Source organism: Perca fluviatilis, chromosome 16 (assembly GCF_010015445.1).
Source record: "Perca fluviatilis chromosome 16, GENO_Pfluv_1.0, whole genome shotgun sequence".
Taxonomy (NCBI): Eukaryota; Metazoa; Chordata; class Actinopteri; order Perciformes; family Percidae; genus Perca; species Perca fluviatilis.
The window spans coordinates 27,875,127-27,891,356 of NC_053127.1; the positions used below are offsets into that span (position 1 = coordinate 27,875,127).

Here is a 16,230-nt window from a genome sequence, read left to right on the forward strand (position 1 = left end):
TTCATGATATAATCTTTTATTTTAACCCATGGGATTTAACTTTTACAGTGCATTTCTTTACAACAGTTATTCATTAAGTGACAGGTTTTAAGCCACCACTACGGATCAGATTACTATGAATGTTACATTTCTGAGTTCCTCTTAAAGAGTTTGACTTTATGAACACAGTGTTGAAAAAAATCCCAAATATTATGGAGAACCACAATGGATGACCACAAAAAGGTTAACTAATTTAGTGACATCCGATGATCCATTGAAAAGGTTAGCCTTGTCATCAAACCGCACCATCTGTTAATCTTTAGTTGTCTGTGTTATTACGCAGCTTACTATCTGTACCATTAAAACATAGAGGGTGGCCGATTAGAAACCTGCTGCAATCCATAAGAAAGAAAAAGGCTTTAAAAATAGACAAAACAAAATATGGCACTATTGTCTCAAGGAACAACCAGTAGACACAAACACATTTTTTGAAGAGGGGACCGTTGTCAAACTCCCCTAAACAGAACAAGAAACCTCAAGCACTTTGTTCAGTCTTTTCCCGAGCAGTCTTTCCTGCCGGTTCACAATCTGAGGAGGAGTCACCAGTCAGATGGACATCAAGCTTCATGTGGACATTAAGCCATTCGTTCACAAACATCTCAGCAGGAAAACCTTACCTCTGTCACATCCCAGAATACCCACAGTACCTTCAAATTACATTTTCTTACATCAGAAGAAGACATCTGCTGTCTCCCAACGTTATTGTCTTCTCTTCCTCTTAACACATCAAGCACACGTCCCGGCAAAACAAACACGCAGCATTGCATCGATCGGTCCACACATCCCTCAGAACGTCGAATGTCCCAACACGGCTATACTGGAGAAAAGCATTGATAAAAGACAGAACCACATTAACTGTGCATATACATCATTTTGAAAACACATTGCAGCAATGAACACATATACGACCCACCAAATGTACATTAACATAAACTCGATCCAGTTATCCATTACATATTACATTCAGGCTCCAAGAAAAAGATGCAATGACGAAGTAAACAGCAGATTTCTCCCTTTTACTCAAGTTTGGTCTCAAATTCCCTCAAATACAACAACAGCTAGTAGTGCACAAAATAAGAATACAAAATTAGACTTTTAAATACTGTAGCAGCAATTCTTTTCTTTTCAAAGTTGAAAGCCTCCAGTAGTACAGGTAAAGGCTTTGGAGTCCCCGACACGTGGAAGGGTGAGCGATTGTCCTCTGAAGTGCGAGACAGTGTCTGTGAGGAGGGTGCAGGTGTTTGGTACTAAAGGTGGGTGACTCTGATGGGGTGGACAGGTTGGAGATGTGTCTCGGACAGGGCATGTGTGGAGGCAGCTGGGCGCTGCGGTGCTCCGGGCTGAAAATGTCTTGGAACAGAAGGGGTTTGTTCTGCAGGAAAACCTCCCCCGCTGAAACGCTCCATCTCAGACATTCCCTTTCCTCTTCTCCGCCTTCCAGACAGTCTCACAGTGCACCTCCGCTCCCAAACTGAGCCTCCCAAAGAGTAACAACTCCTCCTCATCTTCCCCCCTGCAGCCGAAACCAGAGCAGGTTGGGGTTACAACGGGGCGCTCAGCTTATCAGTCCAAAACGAGCAGGACAGAGCCGAAGCGCGAGCCATGCTACACAACGCTTCTCTCAGCTGGAGGCTGTGGCGATGGCCTTCTTCAGCTGCTGGCTGCGGATCTCGCGGGTGCGGGACTCCAGGAGCAGGTCGTGGCAGATGTTGCAGACCAACACCGGGTCATACAGCTGTTGGTCTGGGATGGGCAGCTTCAGATGACAACAGTCTTTACAGAACACATTGCCACAGTTCCTGTAGAAGGAGACCACACAGGAAGTTGTTAAAGCAGTGTGTATGTGTGTTAACTTACATCACTTAATAGAATGAACATTTTTCAACAGTGACATCTACTGTACATTGGTGTGTTATACATTTCTTTCCATTTTGGGACAACTGTCAGTTTTTCAGTGGAGCATATAAATAATAAGCCTTTCATTCTGAAACCATGGGCCTGACGCAAAGCTTGTTTTATTGACTTAAAAATACAAAGTAGCAGCCTGCGATTGCTTTTTTCTAAGTGAATACACAAATCAGGACGTTGTTAAACCTGATTTTGACACAGCTACCATTGAAGACGAGGCCTAAAAAAAGTAATAGAATCCAATTAGAAAAGAAATAGTTTGACACTTTGGTAAATACACCCATTAGCTTTTATGCAGGGAGTTAGATGAAGAAAAACTGCAACCAGCACCTCTGAAGTTTACTGCGTTAAACTATTCCTTAAAAAAGAAACATTTGAGGCTACAGGAACAATAGTGAGAGATCTTCATAATGAACGATAAGGACTTCAGTTGATTAGTGAATCACTAATCAATTTCTGATAATTGACAGGATTTGATCGAAATTGTGCTGCTTACAGATTCTTGAATGCTTCTTGCGTTTCTGTATTTTATATTGTTAAATAATCCTGTTTTTGACAAGTAATTATTTTTGTGATGGCAATATAATCAAAATTTCTTTGACTATTTATTAATAAATACAAGAAAGTTTTTTTTTTGGACAGTTATGGTCAAAATGTTGATAGTGAGAATAATCATGAATTGCAGCCCTTTGAATTTTCTTTTTAACTTTCTTTTTTCTTGTTACATCCCAAATTCTTGTGTCAATGAATGTAAGAAAACCACGGGGAAGCCCCACCTGCAGTGGTGACGTCTCTTGACTATCCAGAACTCACAGTCACAGTTGAAACAATGGGAGGCCATGTGGTCGGGCACCCACCTCGTGACCTACAACACACACACATACACACACACACAAATCTATCATATCAGTGTGCTGTATTAAGAAGTGCTCCTAGCCAAACAGGGGAGGGGAAGGGAGGATTGTGAGGAAACAAAAGATAGAAGTTATTATAGACGATGGAGCACAAAGGATGCAGACCTCTGTGTCCTTGGGCTCTACGCGGTCCCAGCTGCCCTCAGACAGACGGTCCTCACTGTGGGTCGACAGAGAGTCCTCCTCGTTGCTGTTGTCTGACTCCCGCAGACATGTCTGAAAACGGAGAGAGAAGGGCAAGATCAGAAGACAGACAGGAACGATAAAGAGGATGATCAAAAGTAAACATTTACAAACACTGCAGACAGAAAAAAAAAAAAAAAAGAAAATCTTCCGCGCTGGGCTGTCTGGCACTATTGCCATCACTGAGAAGGGTACTCACAATGTCATCCTCATAATCAATGTCTGGCTCCGAGGGAGGGGTGCTGTACTGTTTACTCTCCAGCCTCATCTGCAGCTGTCGCACCTGCAGCCTCAGCACCTCCACCTCTTGCTTGTAGCCGGCCTCAATCTGGCGCAGCCTCTGCTGCACGGCATCCATGGGCACCGGCAGCCCGTCGTCATCCAGGTAAGCTGGGGCTTGGGGCGGGGGTGGGGAGCTGGAGGCGGAGGGCGAGGAGTATGACACTGGCAGGAGCTGATGGCCTGCCAAGGAGTAGCTGTTGAGGGCTGCGGCAGCAGGCCCACACAGGCCGGTGTAGGCTGCACTCCTGGCAGCAGACAGCCAGCCAGCCTGCAAAGGGCTGCTGGGATTACAAAGAGCCTCTCTGCGGCAGCACTGGGACCCATTGGCGAAGCCCTGCGAGCGGAGCAGCTTACTGGCAAGACGGCGGCTCTGGTAAGTGTTACTCTGCAAGGCCCGGCTGACGCCAGAGCGACTGGCACTGCTGCAGGCGGACTGGACCAGACCCTGGACGCTCTCCCAGTGGGAGCCGAGCAGGGACAGGTCTGTGATCTGGCTCTGGGCGATCAGATGGCGAGCTGCTGCCTGGGCGCAGTCTACAGGAGCTACTGCAACTGTCAACATACGCTCTTTTCCTTTCACTCCATCTGTCCTCATGTCCTCCTTCTCCGTCTGGGGTTGAACCTGGGGCCGGGACTCAGGCTGGGACTCAGGCTGATCTTCGTCACTAAAATGATTCTGGGTAAGATCCTGGCTCACAGTGGGGGGCAGGGTTGGGGGGAGCTCTCCCTCACCTGTGAGAGTCTCTGTGGAGTCCTCCATGGGAAGTAGTGGTATCAGCTGCTTCAGAGCCAGCAGGTCTGCAGATTCTGGGAAGCCGTTTAACTGGCTGCCAGAGTGGCCGTTAGGCAGCGAGCTGGGTGTGGTGGCTGCAGGCTCAGTGCCATTGCAGGGGAGAGATGAGCACGGCTCGGATTTATGAGTGGGCGACGTGGTGCTCTCTGCTGTCCTACACAGGCTCTCAGCCTCTAGCGGAGGCGGTGGGAGTGGAGAATTAGCGATCTGAGGCAAAGCCTGCTGGAGGACAGGAGCCGGGAAGGAAATGTGAGCGAGTGCGACGTCCTTACCGAGAGGGACCGGGGGAAGGGGCAGAGAGGGCAGGGGCTGTGTGGTGAGACAGGTCTCCTCCACTGTGTCTTCAAAGCTCTCTGCACCTGGGACACTCTCTGGGGTCATGGCAGGACTCAGATGCAGAGGTTTCCCCTTACGGGTGTCCAGTCCAGTGTTGTCAGGTGTGACCTCCTCAGAGATGGCTGCAGAGGTTTCCTCTGTGGCTGGCGAAAGCTCTGGGGCAGAGCGACCCTCCTGGCAGTGCTTATTGAGATTTGGGTCGCTCGAAGTACGTGTCAGGGGCACCCCGTTCTCAAAAGCTGACAGCAGGTTGTCCATGGAGCGGGTCTTGGGAAGTCTGGAAATCAGAAATATATGAAGGGTTTATTTTTTTCCCCCCACATGTGCAGAAATGGCAATGATACAATTGTCTGTTTGAGACTCTAGAGGGCAGTCTGGCTTCTCTGCACATAAAAAGGGAATTTTGAATAACAGACACTGAGTAACGGATCAGATTTGGAAACAAACAAACATACCTGTCCAGGGAACGGGAGGTCAGTTCATCTCCTGTGACACTGGGGGGGAGGTAGAGCTCCATAGAGTCGTCCACAGCGGTGCAGGGGGAGGAGGTGGGCAGGTAGACAGCTGTCCACAGCTGCAGCGCTCGTGTGTGGCAGACTGGCTGCAGCACCTGGCAGACAAACAAGTGACGAGGACAATCCCAGAAGGTCAACATACAGTAATGATGGTGCCTATTACTCTATTAGTACTGTTCTACCACTGCTGTGGGTGGTGTATTATGACCATTTTCTAATGGATCATTTATCAAGGTGGCATAGGTTTTATCTTAAGTTAAGTCAAACTTATGCTCTTTTGATGAAAAGCTTGAGGATGAAAGTGAAAGTTCAGTCACACTATGCATTAATGATTAATAAAGCCACCCTGCTCAGCATCAAAGGATTAAGACTTGAGATCTGCAGATTTGTGCTACGGCCCTTAAAGGGATACGCCACCGTTTGTTGAAATAGGGCTTATCACGGCTCTAGCTGTAGATAGGTGGGCCAATGCATTTTTTGCACATGCATTGTTTTAGTCCGGTGCAAACCGGCAGCGCCGCCACTAGTTAGCTTAGCGTAGTGAATGGAATCCTATGTTGCCGGTTAGCATGTTGTGAGTAAAAGTGAGCCAACAAAAGACAAAAAAAACCAACCTAATTACTTGCACTGAGACAAAAAACGCATTGGCCCACCTATCTACAGCCAGGGTAGACCCTGATAAGCCCTATTTCAACAAACGGTGGCGTATTCCTTTAAATACCACTATTCCTTCAAGTAATCACTATCTCCTCAATAACTGAAAGGCTCAGTGTCTAAAAGTACAGTATGAAGCAACCTTCAGTTGTTTCTGTATTTAACCGGTTGCTGTACTACAAAAGAATAGAATAATAACCGTGTAAGGACACTGTAAGAAGTGCTAGGTACCATATCATGACTGGGGATGTAGAGGAAGTTCTGAAAGTTCTTGTTTCCGTTGCGAAGCAGAGACCACACAGAGCAGGTGCGTTTATAGATGTTCCTCGTCTCTCTCTCGCGACCGTTGTTACACAGGAAGGTGCCGTAAAGACAGGAGTACGTATGCTGCACCAACTTGACCTGGACACACGTGGAAGACGGAACATGACGTCAGGTTATTCCCCAATGGCGGTGATTGACATTCTTTATTTATTCAATGTAACAGCTCAGACAGTGTTGATTCTCAATACTGATTGACTGCAACATTTTCAAGTCAGTGGCTCAAGGATTATAATGGTAGGCAAAAAATAAAATGTATTACTACTATTCTGTCTTCGAAGATAGTTTCATGTCCCTTACACTTTGCGATTTATAGTAACAAAAAAGAAAAGGATATAGTCGTTATTAGAAAGACAGGGAGAAGTAAAGAGCGCTGTAAGACCACCCACCAGGAAGGCCTCATTGAACTCAAAGAGGCAGGGGAACTGTTTGAGCAGCTGGTGAACACAGTCCAGCCACTGCAGGAACACAGGACACTGCTCGCTCACATCGTCAGAGTTCTCCTGGTGGCCGCAGCGGTCCCCAAACTTATGACCGTAGTCCAGCCAGTCAGTCTCTACAAGCACCTGGAAACCCTGTGGACGACACGGTACTCAGGACTGAATGGAATCACTTTACAGTGCAACAAAAAGAAATTCTCCACTTTCAAATTGCACTAGCATTGTTGGACGATGGACACCTGACGTCCCAATTACCCACAATGCAACTAGACCGCCAACAGTTCAATCAGAGACTTGGGTGCATTATGCTAGTGTAGTCTCAAGCCATTAAGAAACAGGCTACAGAGTTCGGGTGAGCTAACTTCTTTCTAATTCCAAACTCCCACATTGTTTTCATTTTCAAACGTAATAGTCTTCAGCCCCAACTGATGCTGACTCAAGTGACATCACTTGAGGCCATTTGTCAGATTACATGCAGCATCCTCTGGAGAGACAAAAGGCTTTATACAACCGTTTTCATATATGCAGTAGTATTCCCTCCTAAGACCTGTACAGAATTTAATGTGTAAAAGGGGTTCCCCTTTAATACTACATTTAAAACAAGTATTATTATTATTATTATTAATAATAATGTCTAAAATCTGTATGCAACATTCTGGGGCCAAACCATGCAGACTCTCACCTCTAATGTCCTGTAGTAGGGGTCCAGCAGGACCTTGGCGAGGGCTACAATCTGGGGAGTGCGGTCCCACCCGTCAGAACAATGCACCAGGACAGGACGACCTTCCCTCTCCACCGCTGAACACACCAGCGTGGCTGCCTTCAGCATGACGGACAGGTGCTGCAGCCAACGGGTGCTCTCAAGTGCGGAAAGCCAGCTGGAAACACCAGATGTGACTGATTAGATAAGTACAAATCTAAATAGAGCCTGATGAAGTGATCTGGAGCCTAGACACTGTATACATACATCAGCTTTGGTTACTCAGGGTGAGGTTACACAGGGTTATTAGGCTGACTGGGTTAGAAGGAAGCCTCTGACCTATATCTATGGAGGCCTCCCTACGTCACTACACCCCTCTCTCCGAATAACAAGCCTTAAAATAACATGATGTGACATACAACCGCATGTAATCACATACAGTCATAGATGTAAACACTAGTAAAACACACAGCTGGTAAAAACATACAGATGTAAACCTAAGAACAAAACACATAACACACGTATCCACTATCAGTGTGTACAGACAGACAGCTGGTCGGCGCAGCAGGAATGGCACTGGACTGTGGCAGCGTTCCCATCTCTCTGTGGTGTTGCCTTACCATGAGGTGAGGCGGGGGGGAGGGAGAGGGAGGCACCGATGATGGCAGAGCCGCTCAGAGGGAAAGGTTAAACAGATCAACTTACTTTCCTGGATCCGGGATCTGACTGCAGACGGTCCTTAGAGCTTGGAAGCTGTTCCGGATGGCGTGGATGTTCGCCATTCCCATGAACATTACCTCGCAGTTGGGGTAGTACTCTAAGTACAGACAAACAAACAACTCTGATGAAGGTCATAATACATAAACAAAGCATAGCTTGTAAGATACTGTAGCATCATCTGTTCAGAGATGATGACGGTGTTTGACTTGGCATTAACTGGCACCGACCACTTGCTTATACGGGTGTCCGGATTTCACTTTTGAATCGAAAATTGGTCGAAATGAGCTTTCGATTTCGAAATCAAAAGCAGGATCGGTGATCTCCATCATCTCCAAGATGTGGCTCTTTAGCAGCCAGATGTTTGACTTTCTTCAACAGCTGGTTGCTATAGTTGCATGCCAGCCATTCAATCAAGTAAAGTGGGTTTATCAGAACGTTTTCTGAAAACAGCTGCCTGCTGCTGCTGGAAATATGGTTTATTAGATAAGAATTAAAGTAAAACTGAAAAATTTGCTAAAGACTAAAAAGCTAGGAACTGCAAAGCTGGTACTAAATCTATGCGCATATGTCACTTTGGGCGACAGCTTCCACTTAAGTTAGTAAATCCATTGTTAACTTAAAAAAAAAAAAATGTGATTGCTGCAGTTTTGAGTTATTTCCCCTTACTACTTATTTCGAACAGTATTTTCCTGATCCGTTTATTTTCTACTTGCACCATAATTTATTCTGGTTTGAAAGCGTTTTGTTCAAAGGTTGATTTTACATTTGTACCCTCCTTACCTACCCTTTTGTACTGAAATGTTAATTTTATATTTGTACCCTTTATGTATTTATATTGTTTTGTGTCCTCACTAGGAAAGTTTATTTAAAATGTGTCTGAATAATATAAAAATAATGGATGGGCCGTGTAAGCGGCCAGACACAAAATAATTCATTCATACTTCTCACTAAGTTTAAATTGCCTGCTTGAATCTCTAAGCAGAATCAGAAGCATACAGGTGGTGAATACACACTCCAGATAATCTAACCGGATGACAAAGTATTGTACGTGTTGTTTAAAATTTAAATGTGATCAATAAATGTTGAAACACAGTGTCAGTTGCCTTTGATCTCATATCCTACAAAATGCTTCATTGAATTGTTTAAGACTTTTTCAAATGTTTTTGGTCACACTAACCTTCACATTCACAGCCTCCGCCCTTGGCTCGGTTGGCCACTGCAGCGGTGTACGAGCGAGCATCCAAAATAAGTAGCTTCTGTGGCACAGTGTTGTCATCGCAGCCAGAGCCACCCGTCAGAGAGGAGTCTGGAGATACAGGCGGGAGGACAGAGAGAGAATGTCTACTGTTAGGAGTGGGCAGCATTATGTGAATCGAACAGCTGGGGAAAGGAAGAGAGAGAAGGCGTTGAAGGAGAAGGAGGGAATCAGCGAAGTGCCAGGGACATGATTTACAGAAACTGACTATTTGAAACCTACTGATAATCAATATCTCCTCCTGATGACACACGACCACAGTGTTGCTATAGGTAACGATCACAAGTCAAGAGACCTGCTTTCCGCAGCTACCAGGGAGAAAGACGAGTAATTACTGTGAAGCTGCAAATAAACTACTTCTCCGTGCACTCAGTCAGTGTTGTGCTGCCACTCCCTTTCCAGCCTGGTGTTGTGCACCAAACACCCTTTTAGACGTGCATGTTCCAGACATCAACTTTGAAAAATAACCCAAATTACACCTGCTTGGGAGACAGAAGAAAGTTTGGCTAGCAGGCTCAACCGCAACCAAGAAAATGATAGCTCAATGCTGCCTCCTCCCCACTCGCTTTGTATGAAACGGTGGTTGGCGTATTTTCTAGACATAGTTATGCTTGAGCTCTCTACAGCAAGGATTAACAAAGCCAAATCATCGACTATAGACCTATGGAGAAACACGGCAGCACAAGTATCAGTCCTAATGACCTCAGCATCACAAGAATTAGAGGAGAGTGACTAGGCAAGGTGTGACAACCTATAAAAACATAGAACAGAGATGCTCGGATTACAACACACACACACACACACACACACTTCATTCTCTGCTCAGGATGCCATTATTATTATTATTATTATTATTATATCTTTACATAACAAATAGTTGTTTGCTACTTTATTAATGTTCTGAACAGCCCCTTTAACGGTTACTGCATGCACATAATTTTGAAATGGGAGGATGTAACAAGTAAGGAAAAGGAGCATAAATGTGATTTATTGCTAGTTAATACACTATACATTGTTGACAATGTATTTGTAGAACAAGCCCACTGTATGCAGGCATAATTATGTTGAGCATCTTTATCTGTTTGTAGTTCACTTTGGAAGTAAGGAGAACATTTACGAGACATGTAAATAATTAAAAATTATTTACTTCCTTCTGAGTCATAAGGATATTTCCACATAATCAGCCTGAATATGAATGGATTCTTGGGAGCTACAGTGCTCTAACGGTGCATGCATGCATGAGTCTGCTCTACCAAAATCGCTATCGGAGGAGTCGGGAGCTTCCCCGCGTTGTCGGCAGGCTGGTGCTCCACAGGTACCCTTGGCTCCGGCATCCATCTGACACGCCTTGGCGATGGATGACACCAAGTACTCATCATCTGTGTTTCTCCAGCCCCACCAGCTGATCTCAGGCTGGCTGCAACGGGAGATCACGGCCCCGTTCTTCTGGTGCCTAGAATTCAATGTTACAGAATCAGCAAACAAGAGTACGGATCTAAATGTCAAAAAGGAAACATGCTGTTGGGCATATTGGTAAAAACATGTGGTAGTGTGCATATGACTGTTTGTCAGTGAACCCACCTGTAGACCACCACAGGGATCCTCTTCCAGGATCTGAAGGAAGCCACGCTTTCCAGCTCCTTGTCAGTGATCCATATTGGAACCAGAAGCTTCTGCGGGTAGCTGGAGCACAGCCTGTGGACAAGAAGGACAAGACACAATTTTTTAATAGAGGAAGGTAAAATGCAGTTTATACTGCTGCAAACATTGTACAGCCAGTACACTAGGGCTGACATAAGATAACTGCAAGCAACAAGAGTCTTTCAGTGAGAAAACATAGAAATAGTGCTTTGAGCTGCAGCAAACATTCTTCGACATACACAAATGTTCTGGTTTTCAGGGTCACTACTTCTAACTCTCAGCTCTGGCAGAGAGAAAAAAAAAAAAAAAAAAAAAAAAAGTGCTACTGCCTGACTCCATCTGTCTCTGGTCTCCTCCTCCTCTCTCATGATACTTTCTTCAGTGTCTATCCACCTGCTGACTGTCTGAGGAGGGAAGGTTAGACAAAGACTGTGTGTGTGTGTGTGTGTGTTGAGTGAGTGAGTGAGTGAGTGAGTGAGTGAGTGAGTGAGAGAGTGAGAGAGAGAGAGAGAGAGAGGGAGAGGTAGAGAGAGAGAGAGAGAGAGAGAGAAAGAAAGAAAGAAAGAAAGAAAGAAAGAGAGAGTGAGAGAGAGAGGGGGGGAATAGTGTGCTGAGTCATGGGCCTCAGCAGGCTACGGCTTGTTTAATTAGCAAGTTGTCCTGTATGTCTTTCTCCCTCAGCAGGATGTGCTCTCTTGGGCCCTGCGAGCAGACTGAACTTTTTTGTAGCATTTATTTGTCCAGACAGCAAAGGAGACACACACACAGTATACTGCATTTTTTCTGCTAAAGTGAGTGCTACAATGCAATTTTTTTTTTTTTTTTTTTTTTTTTTTGTGTGTGTGTGTGTGTGTGTGTGTGTGTGTGTGTGTGTGTGTGTGTGTGTGTGTGTTATTGACTGGACTTGGTGAGAGTGCTGCTGGCCTGAGAGGTCAGAGGAGACAAAGGCGAGCAAGTATACACACTGACCCACGTTGTTGAAGGCATTGTTCCACCAATACATCGCTATATGAATAAGCTACTTTCAGTAGAGCTTAAGAGTTATAAAGGAGGCGACAGCGTGACATAGAATTTATGATTTTGGCAATGTACTGGTAAAGTAAAGGATTGTTGGGAACACACTCAACATATGGATTAATGGCAGAGAAGTGGATTATGTTGCAGAAGTGGTTTGATAAGTGTCTATGGATGTTTCGATATATCTTATACACGATATACACAATTATTTTTAATCATGAATCTGGGTATTCACTGGAACCCAATATTGATAGCGCAGCATTAGTAGAAGAATTACTAGAAAAGTTAATACTAATATTATTTTCTTACTTCAATTTGAAAGAAAACTTACTAGAGCCCTGTTTTTTCCTGCATGTATTTGTTTATATTTTGGTACCATTAAAAGAAGGCGTAATTAGCTTACAGCAGTTGCTCTTTGCAGTGTACCCAACTGTCACTGGATTACTGATTCTCAGACAGGTTTTGGAGATATAAGAAGGGTTTTTCTTCTCTATTTTATGGATTTATGGTCATCTACTTGTGATGGACATCGGGGACAATGATAACCTCGGGCAATGTCACACCAAATCTAATAATGATTACTGTGTATAATGTCTGTGCTCAGTGTACTCTTATTATTTATATCAACCTGACTACTATTCCCCCAACTGTAACTGTTATTTTAAGATAAATTAAAAACTCCCATTTCCTGACACACGGTGCTGAGATGTGCTAACACATACACACAAGCTGTTTGTCACACAATCTGTTCAGTTTGGTGACACTGTGGTTAGAGCATCTCCACTCCAGCCTGATTCCAGCCATACTCTCTTTCACAGCTCTCAAAAAGCTCTTTGAAACACTGTCACTCACCATTGCCTCTCTAAACGACCACCATGACTCTTTACAGTTACAGTATTGTACAGCTACCTGCTGCGACAGAGGTGCCATACTATTATGTATGATAACATATCTGTGACGTACTTGAAGTTGCAGTTAATGTCCGACACTCTCCAGACGTTCTGTGTGTCGAAGCCCATCCTCTTGACCTCCATTTCCATTCTTTGACGCACGTGATCACCTGCACACGCAGAGAGCATGGAGGGAAGGAGATTATTTAAGGAATATCAAAACTTTCACAAAATTAGATATTCTATTTGAAGGCCTAATTGTTCATAAACTTTGGTGTTAAGTTCAGTCGTGATTGGTGGGGGTGTGTGTGTGTGTGTTGACCTGGGCGACAGAGATGAACGTGCTGGTCTTCATCATCAGCGTTGCCTCCCAGACACCAGGCGTGATAGGCCAGGGCGAACAGGTCCTCCAGTCGGGACGGGTGAGCTATGGCCCGGTTCAGACGCTTGACCCACTCCTGGCATTGCTTGAACGTTGCAAAGAGGCATCTGTGGAGAACACAACGTCGAGATTAGAAAGAGGAGTGAGATCCAACATCAAAATATCTCGTTACGACTTCATGCATTGGGGACTGGGAGGAAAAAAAAAACAAGAGCAACTAATTCGATCAGCTGTTCAGTGATTTTCCAGCCTTGAAACAGGAGTAATAATAATGTGGCTGCTTAATGATGAGGAACCAACATCTGCTGCTGAGACTCTGAAGGCTCCACTGGTTTTGAACTTAACAGGTGTCTATAAACACATACGGATTCCACTCTGCTGTGAAATAAATACAAGCCTTGGTCTTTTAAAAAAAACTTGAAACAGTTTTTTTAAGCAAGTAAGCATAATACGTGCTAGTTATGCTACACAGCATACACTTTTAAAAGTATAAATACAGTACAGTACAATAAATAGGACGTCCATCTGCAACATCCTTATTTTATTCAGTCTTCATTACAACAGATTATAAAAAATAGTATCAACTGGAAGAAAATGTATGACGGTTTCATTGTTTACGCTTTCATTTCTTTGAAACGTACTGTAACATTCTTTTGTAAAATGTTACTTTAATTTTATTCTATAGTATGTATTATATTGTCATGCTAGTCTCTCACAACATTTAAACATACAGCATCTTAGCGCTGCCACTTCATCACAACATCAATACTCTTTTACAATTAATTGAGTATTAGTTCAGTGTATACAATGTGAAAAAATGCCCATCACAACTTCCGAGAGCACAAGGGGACATGTTCAACTTGCTGGTGCTGTTCGGCCAATAGAAAGAATGTACAATGATGTAAAATAAAAGCAAGGCCTGGCATTTAAGGAGCTGGAACCATGATCCATGAGAAATGACAACAATATGAGCAAACAATTAACCGACTACTTGTTTCAGCATTATTGCACACATAAAATACTGAAATCAGAGAGTAGCTAGTCATGAAGTCTGTTGCCATGCTAACACTGATTCAAACCACAAGACAAAAGCAAGCAGCAAAAGCTTAATTTAAAGCGTAATTGTCTTTCTAAAACTTTAAATCATTATTAATGATAACTCTGTTGTTCCGGTAACCCCTGAGCATCGGAAAGCTGTTATTTCCACCCTGTAGCTTAATTTACACAGGCAGGGATAACCCTTTGTGACTGTGAGGACACAAGACATGATTTCCATAATCCCTATGTCCCTGTCATTAAGTATTTCAGGAAAGGATAGGATGGAGGAGAATTATACTAGCACTTCATTGTAAGCCTGTAACCTCTATTTTTACACCGTGGAATATTGATTAGCAGTTAAGCGTGGAAGTGGGTATAAATTGTCTCCTCGCAACCAGACAGAATTGAACTGTTGTATTATTCATTCAAACGCGTACCAGACCACTGTTCTGTATTTACTCTTCTTAATAACACCATCAGTCAGCCTGCAGGGTTGATACGACTTGTTTAGTGTGCGTGAGTGAGCTGCTCTCCTTACCTGACAACTTTGGAGTCTTTGCAGATGATGTGCAGCTGGAACATATCTCTGCTCTCCACACTTTCTATCAGCCTGAGAGGCACCTGTAGGGGGAGACAGAGAGCACGTGTGTGTGTGATCAGCCTGATGGCCCCGCTGTCAGAGCAGACAGCACATCTGCAACGAGGTTACCACCCTCTGGTCTAGTACAGACTGAATCCAGGCTAGATACACATAGAACAGTTTTAATCTCGCTGTAGAGGGTAAGAAGGGTTGGGAAGTGTTTGAACCTCGTCTCTAGACCTCTGTTATGAAGCCAAACAGCAGCTATAAACCTGTTGTCCACAGAATTGTCTGCTTTCTAAGCTTTTAAGAGTTTCTGCGAACTGAGGTGTTAACAAAGGCGCTGCTTGGATTTACAAACATCACCCACGCAACTTCCCTTTTGGTCAAACCTTTATGCAACAGCACTTTGTGCGCTGTGTATGAATGAAACAAATACTAATTCACTTCTTATAGCAAAAAATAGTGCTTCTTTTTTTTATTACGTTTTAAGGTCAACCACAATAATTTTTTCTCCTCTCTCACAGACAATTACAATAAATCCAGCGGTACCACTAAGTTCAATGTAAATTACGATTCGTCCCTAGTGCACTGTAATCGTTTAAAATGAAGAGGAGCTGAATGATTTAAGCTGTCTAGACAGTGGCAGAGGGTGGCGTTTTATCACATGGTACTCACAGATATCTCATTGTCCACACCTGGGTAGGTCTAAAACACAGTGACACCATGGAGCACACACACACAGAGAGGGGGGAGGGAGGGAGGACACAAGACAAGAGGAAATGGAAAAACTATTAAACCAAAAACATCCAGCAGACAAAAGGAAATGAAGAGTTAAAAAAGGAAAGAAAACATCAAAGAAGTTGAAAGATGAAAGACAACCAAGTGGGCTACTTGCAGCACATGCCTAGGCCAAATGGAAATCATGGGTAGAAAGACAAACATGGACAGGAGCAAAGGGCAAGAAAACAGTGCAGAAGTAGGGGGGGGACTGAGATGTAAATGGGGTGGGTGAGAGGTTGTGGCTTGTTGGAATTCATACAGAGTTCATCTGCACTGCTGGGGTCAAGGCAGAACTCTGGAAAGCAGTTTGATGGGGACTGTTGCACTCAGTTCATTAACCTGACTCTCCTCTGCTGAAGTAAGTCAAGGTGAAGAGGCGCCCTGAACATCCTGGTGATCTGCCCTCACCGCCTCCTCTCAGTCATCTTTTCTATAAGCCAAATCCCTCAGGACTGGGATTTGGGAAGGTGGAGGAATTTTTGCTGGCAGTTAATGCAAACAACTGGCCCGTTTGTGTTTGGGCAAGGTCTGACGTCAGCAGGAGCGAGGCGGTGGACATTAGTGCCAGTGGGGGCCGGGCCTTTGGAGCCTAGATGTCACATTAAACCTCTGCTGCCTGTACATCAGGGGGCCACGGCCATTCCTGTGGTACAATCTCGGCACAAACAACTTCATGCCAACTACGGACATGGATATGACTAAAACCGCTTTACGGGTACGCGGTGTAAAATACTTTGCCTGGTAAGCACAATTATGCATTAATAAACTTTATATGGGGTAGAGGGGAAAAGCGTATGCGCGTCCAAACTACGCATTATAGCCTCCTCTCTCCTGCTATT

General features: G+C 44.3%; 1 protein-coding gene across 6 annotated transcripts in view; it reads right to left on the minus strand.

The window, feature by feature from the left end:
• mtmr4 (myotubularin related protein 4) overlaps positions 1-16,230 on the minus strand; it is a 45,139-nt gene continuing 28,909 nt past the window's right edge. For 3 of the 6 annotated variants that reach the window (XM_039778493.1, XM_039778494.1, XM_039778489.1), the window contains 16 exons: positions 15,287-15,316; positions 14,567-14,649; positions 12,931-13,097; positions 12,682-12,778; positions 10,642-10,755; positions 10,314-10,513; positions 8,983-9,111; positions 7,791-7,902; positions 7,068-7,263; positions 6,335-6,520; positions 5,856-6,026; positions 4,911-5,065; positions 3,244-4,732; positions 2,967-3,077; positions 2,724-2,812; positions 1-1,838 (listed from right to left, as the gene is read on the minus strand). In XM_039778493.1, coding sequence (XP_039634427.1) covers positions 1,661-1,838; positions 2,724-2,812; positions 2,967-3,077; positions 3,244-4,732; positions 4,911-5,065; positions 5,856-6,026; positions 6,335-6,520; positions 7,068-7,263; positions 7,791-7,902; positions 8,983-9,111; positions 10,314-10,513; positions 10,642-10,755; positions 12,682-12,778; positions 12,931-13,097; positions 14,567-14,649; positions 15,287-15,316 — 3,507 coding nt within the window. In that variant the 3' untranslated portion in view covers positions 1-1,660. The remainder of the gene's footprint in view (positions 1,839-2,723; positions 2,813-2,966; positions 3,078-3,243; positions 4,733-4,910; positions 5,066-5,855; positions 6,027-6,334; positions 6,521-7,067; positions 7,264-7,790; positions 7,903-8,982; positions 9,112-10,313; positions 10,514-10,641; positions 10,756-12,681; positions 12,779-12,930; positions 13,098-14,566; positions 14,650-15,286; positions 15,317-16,230) is intronic. The other 3 variants (XM_039778491.1, XM_039778490.1, XM_039778492.1) reach the window with 3 other exon arrangements.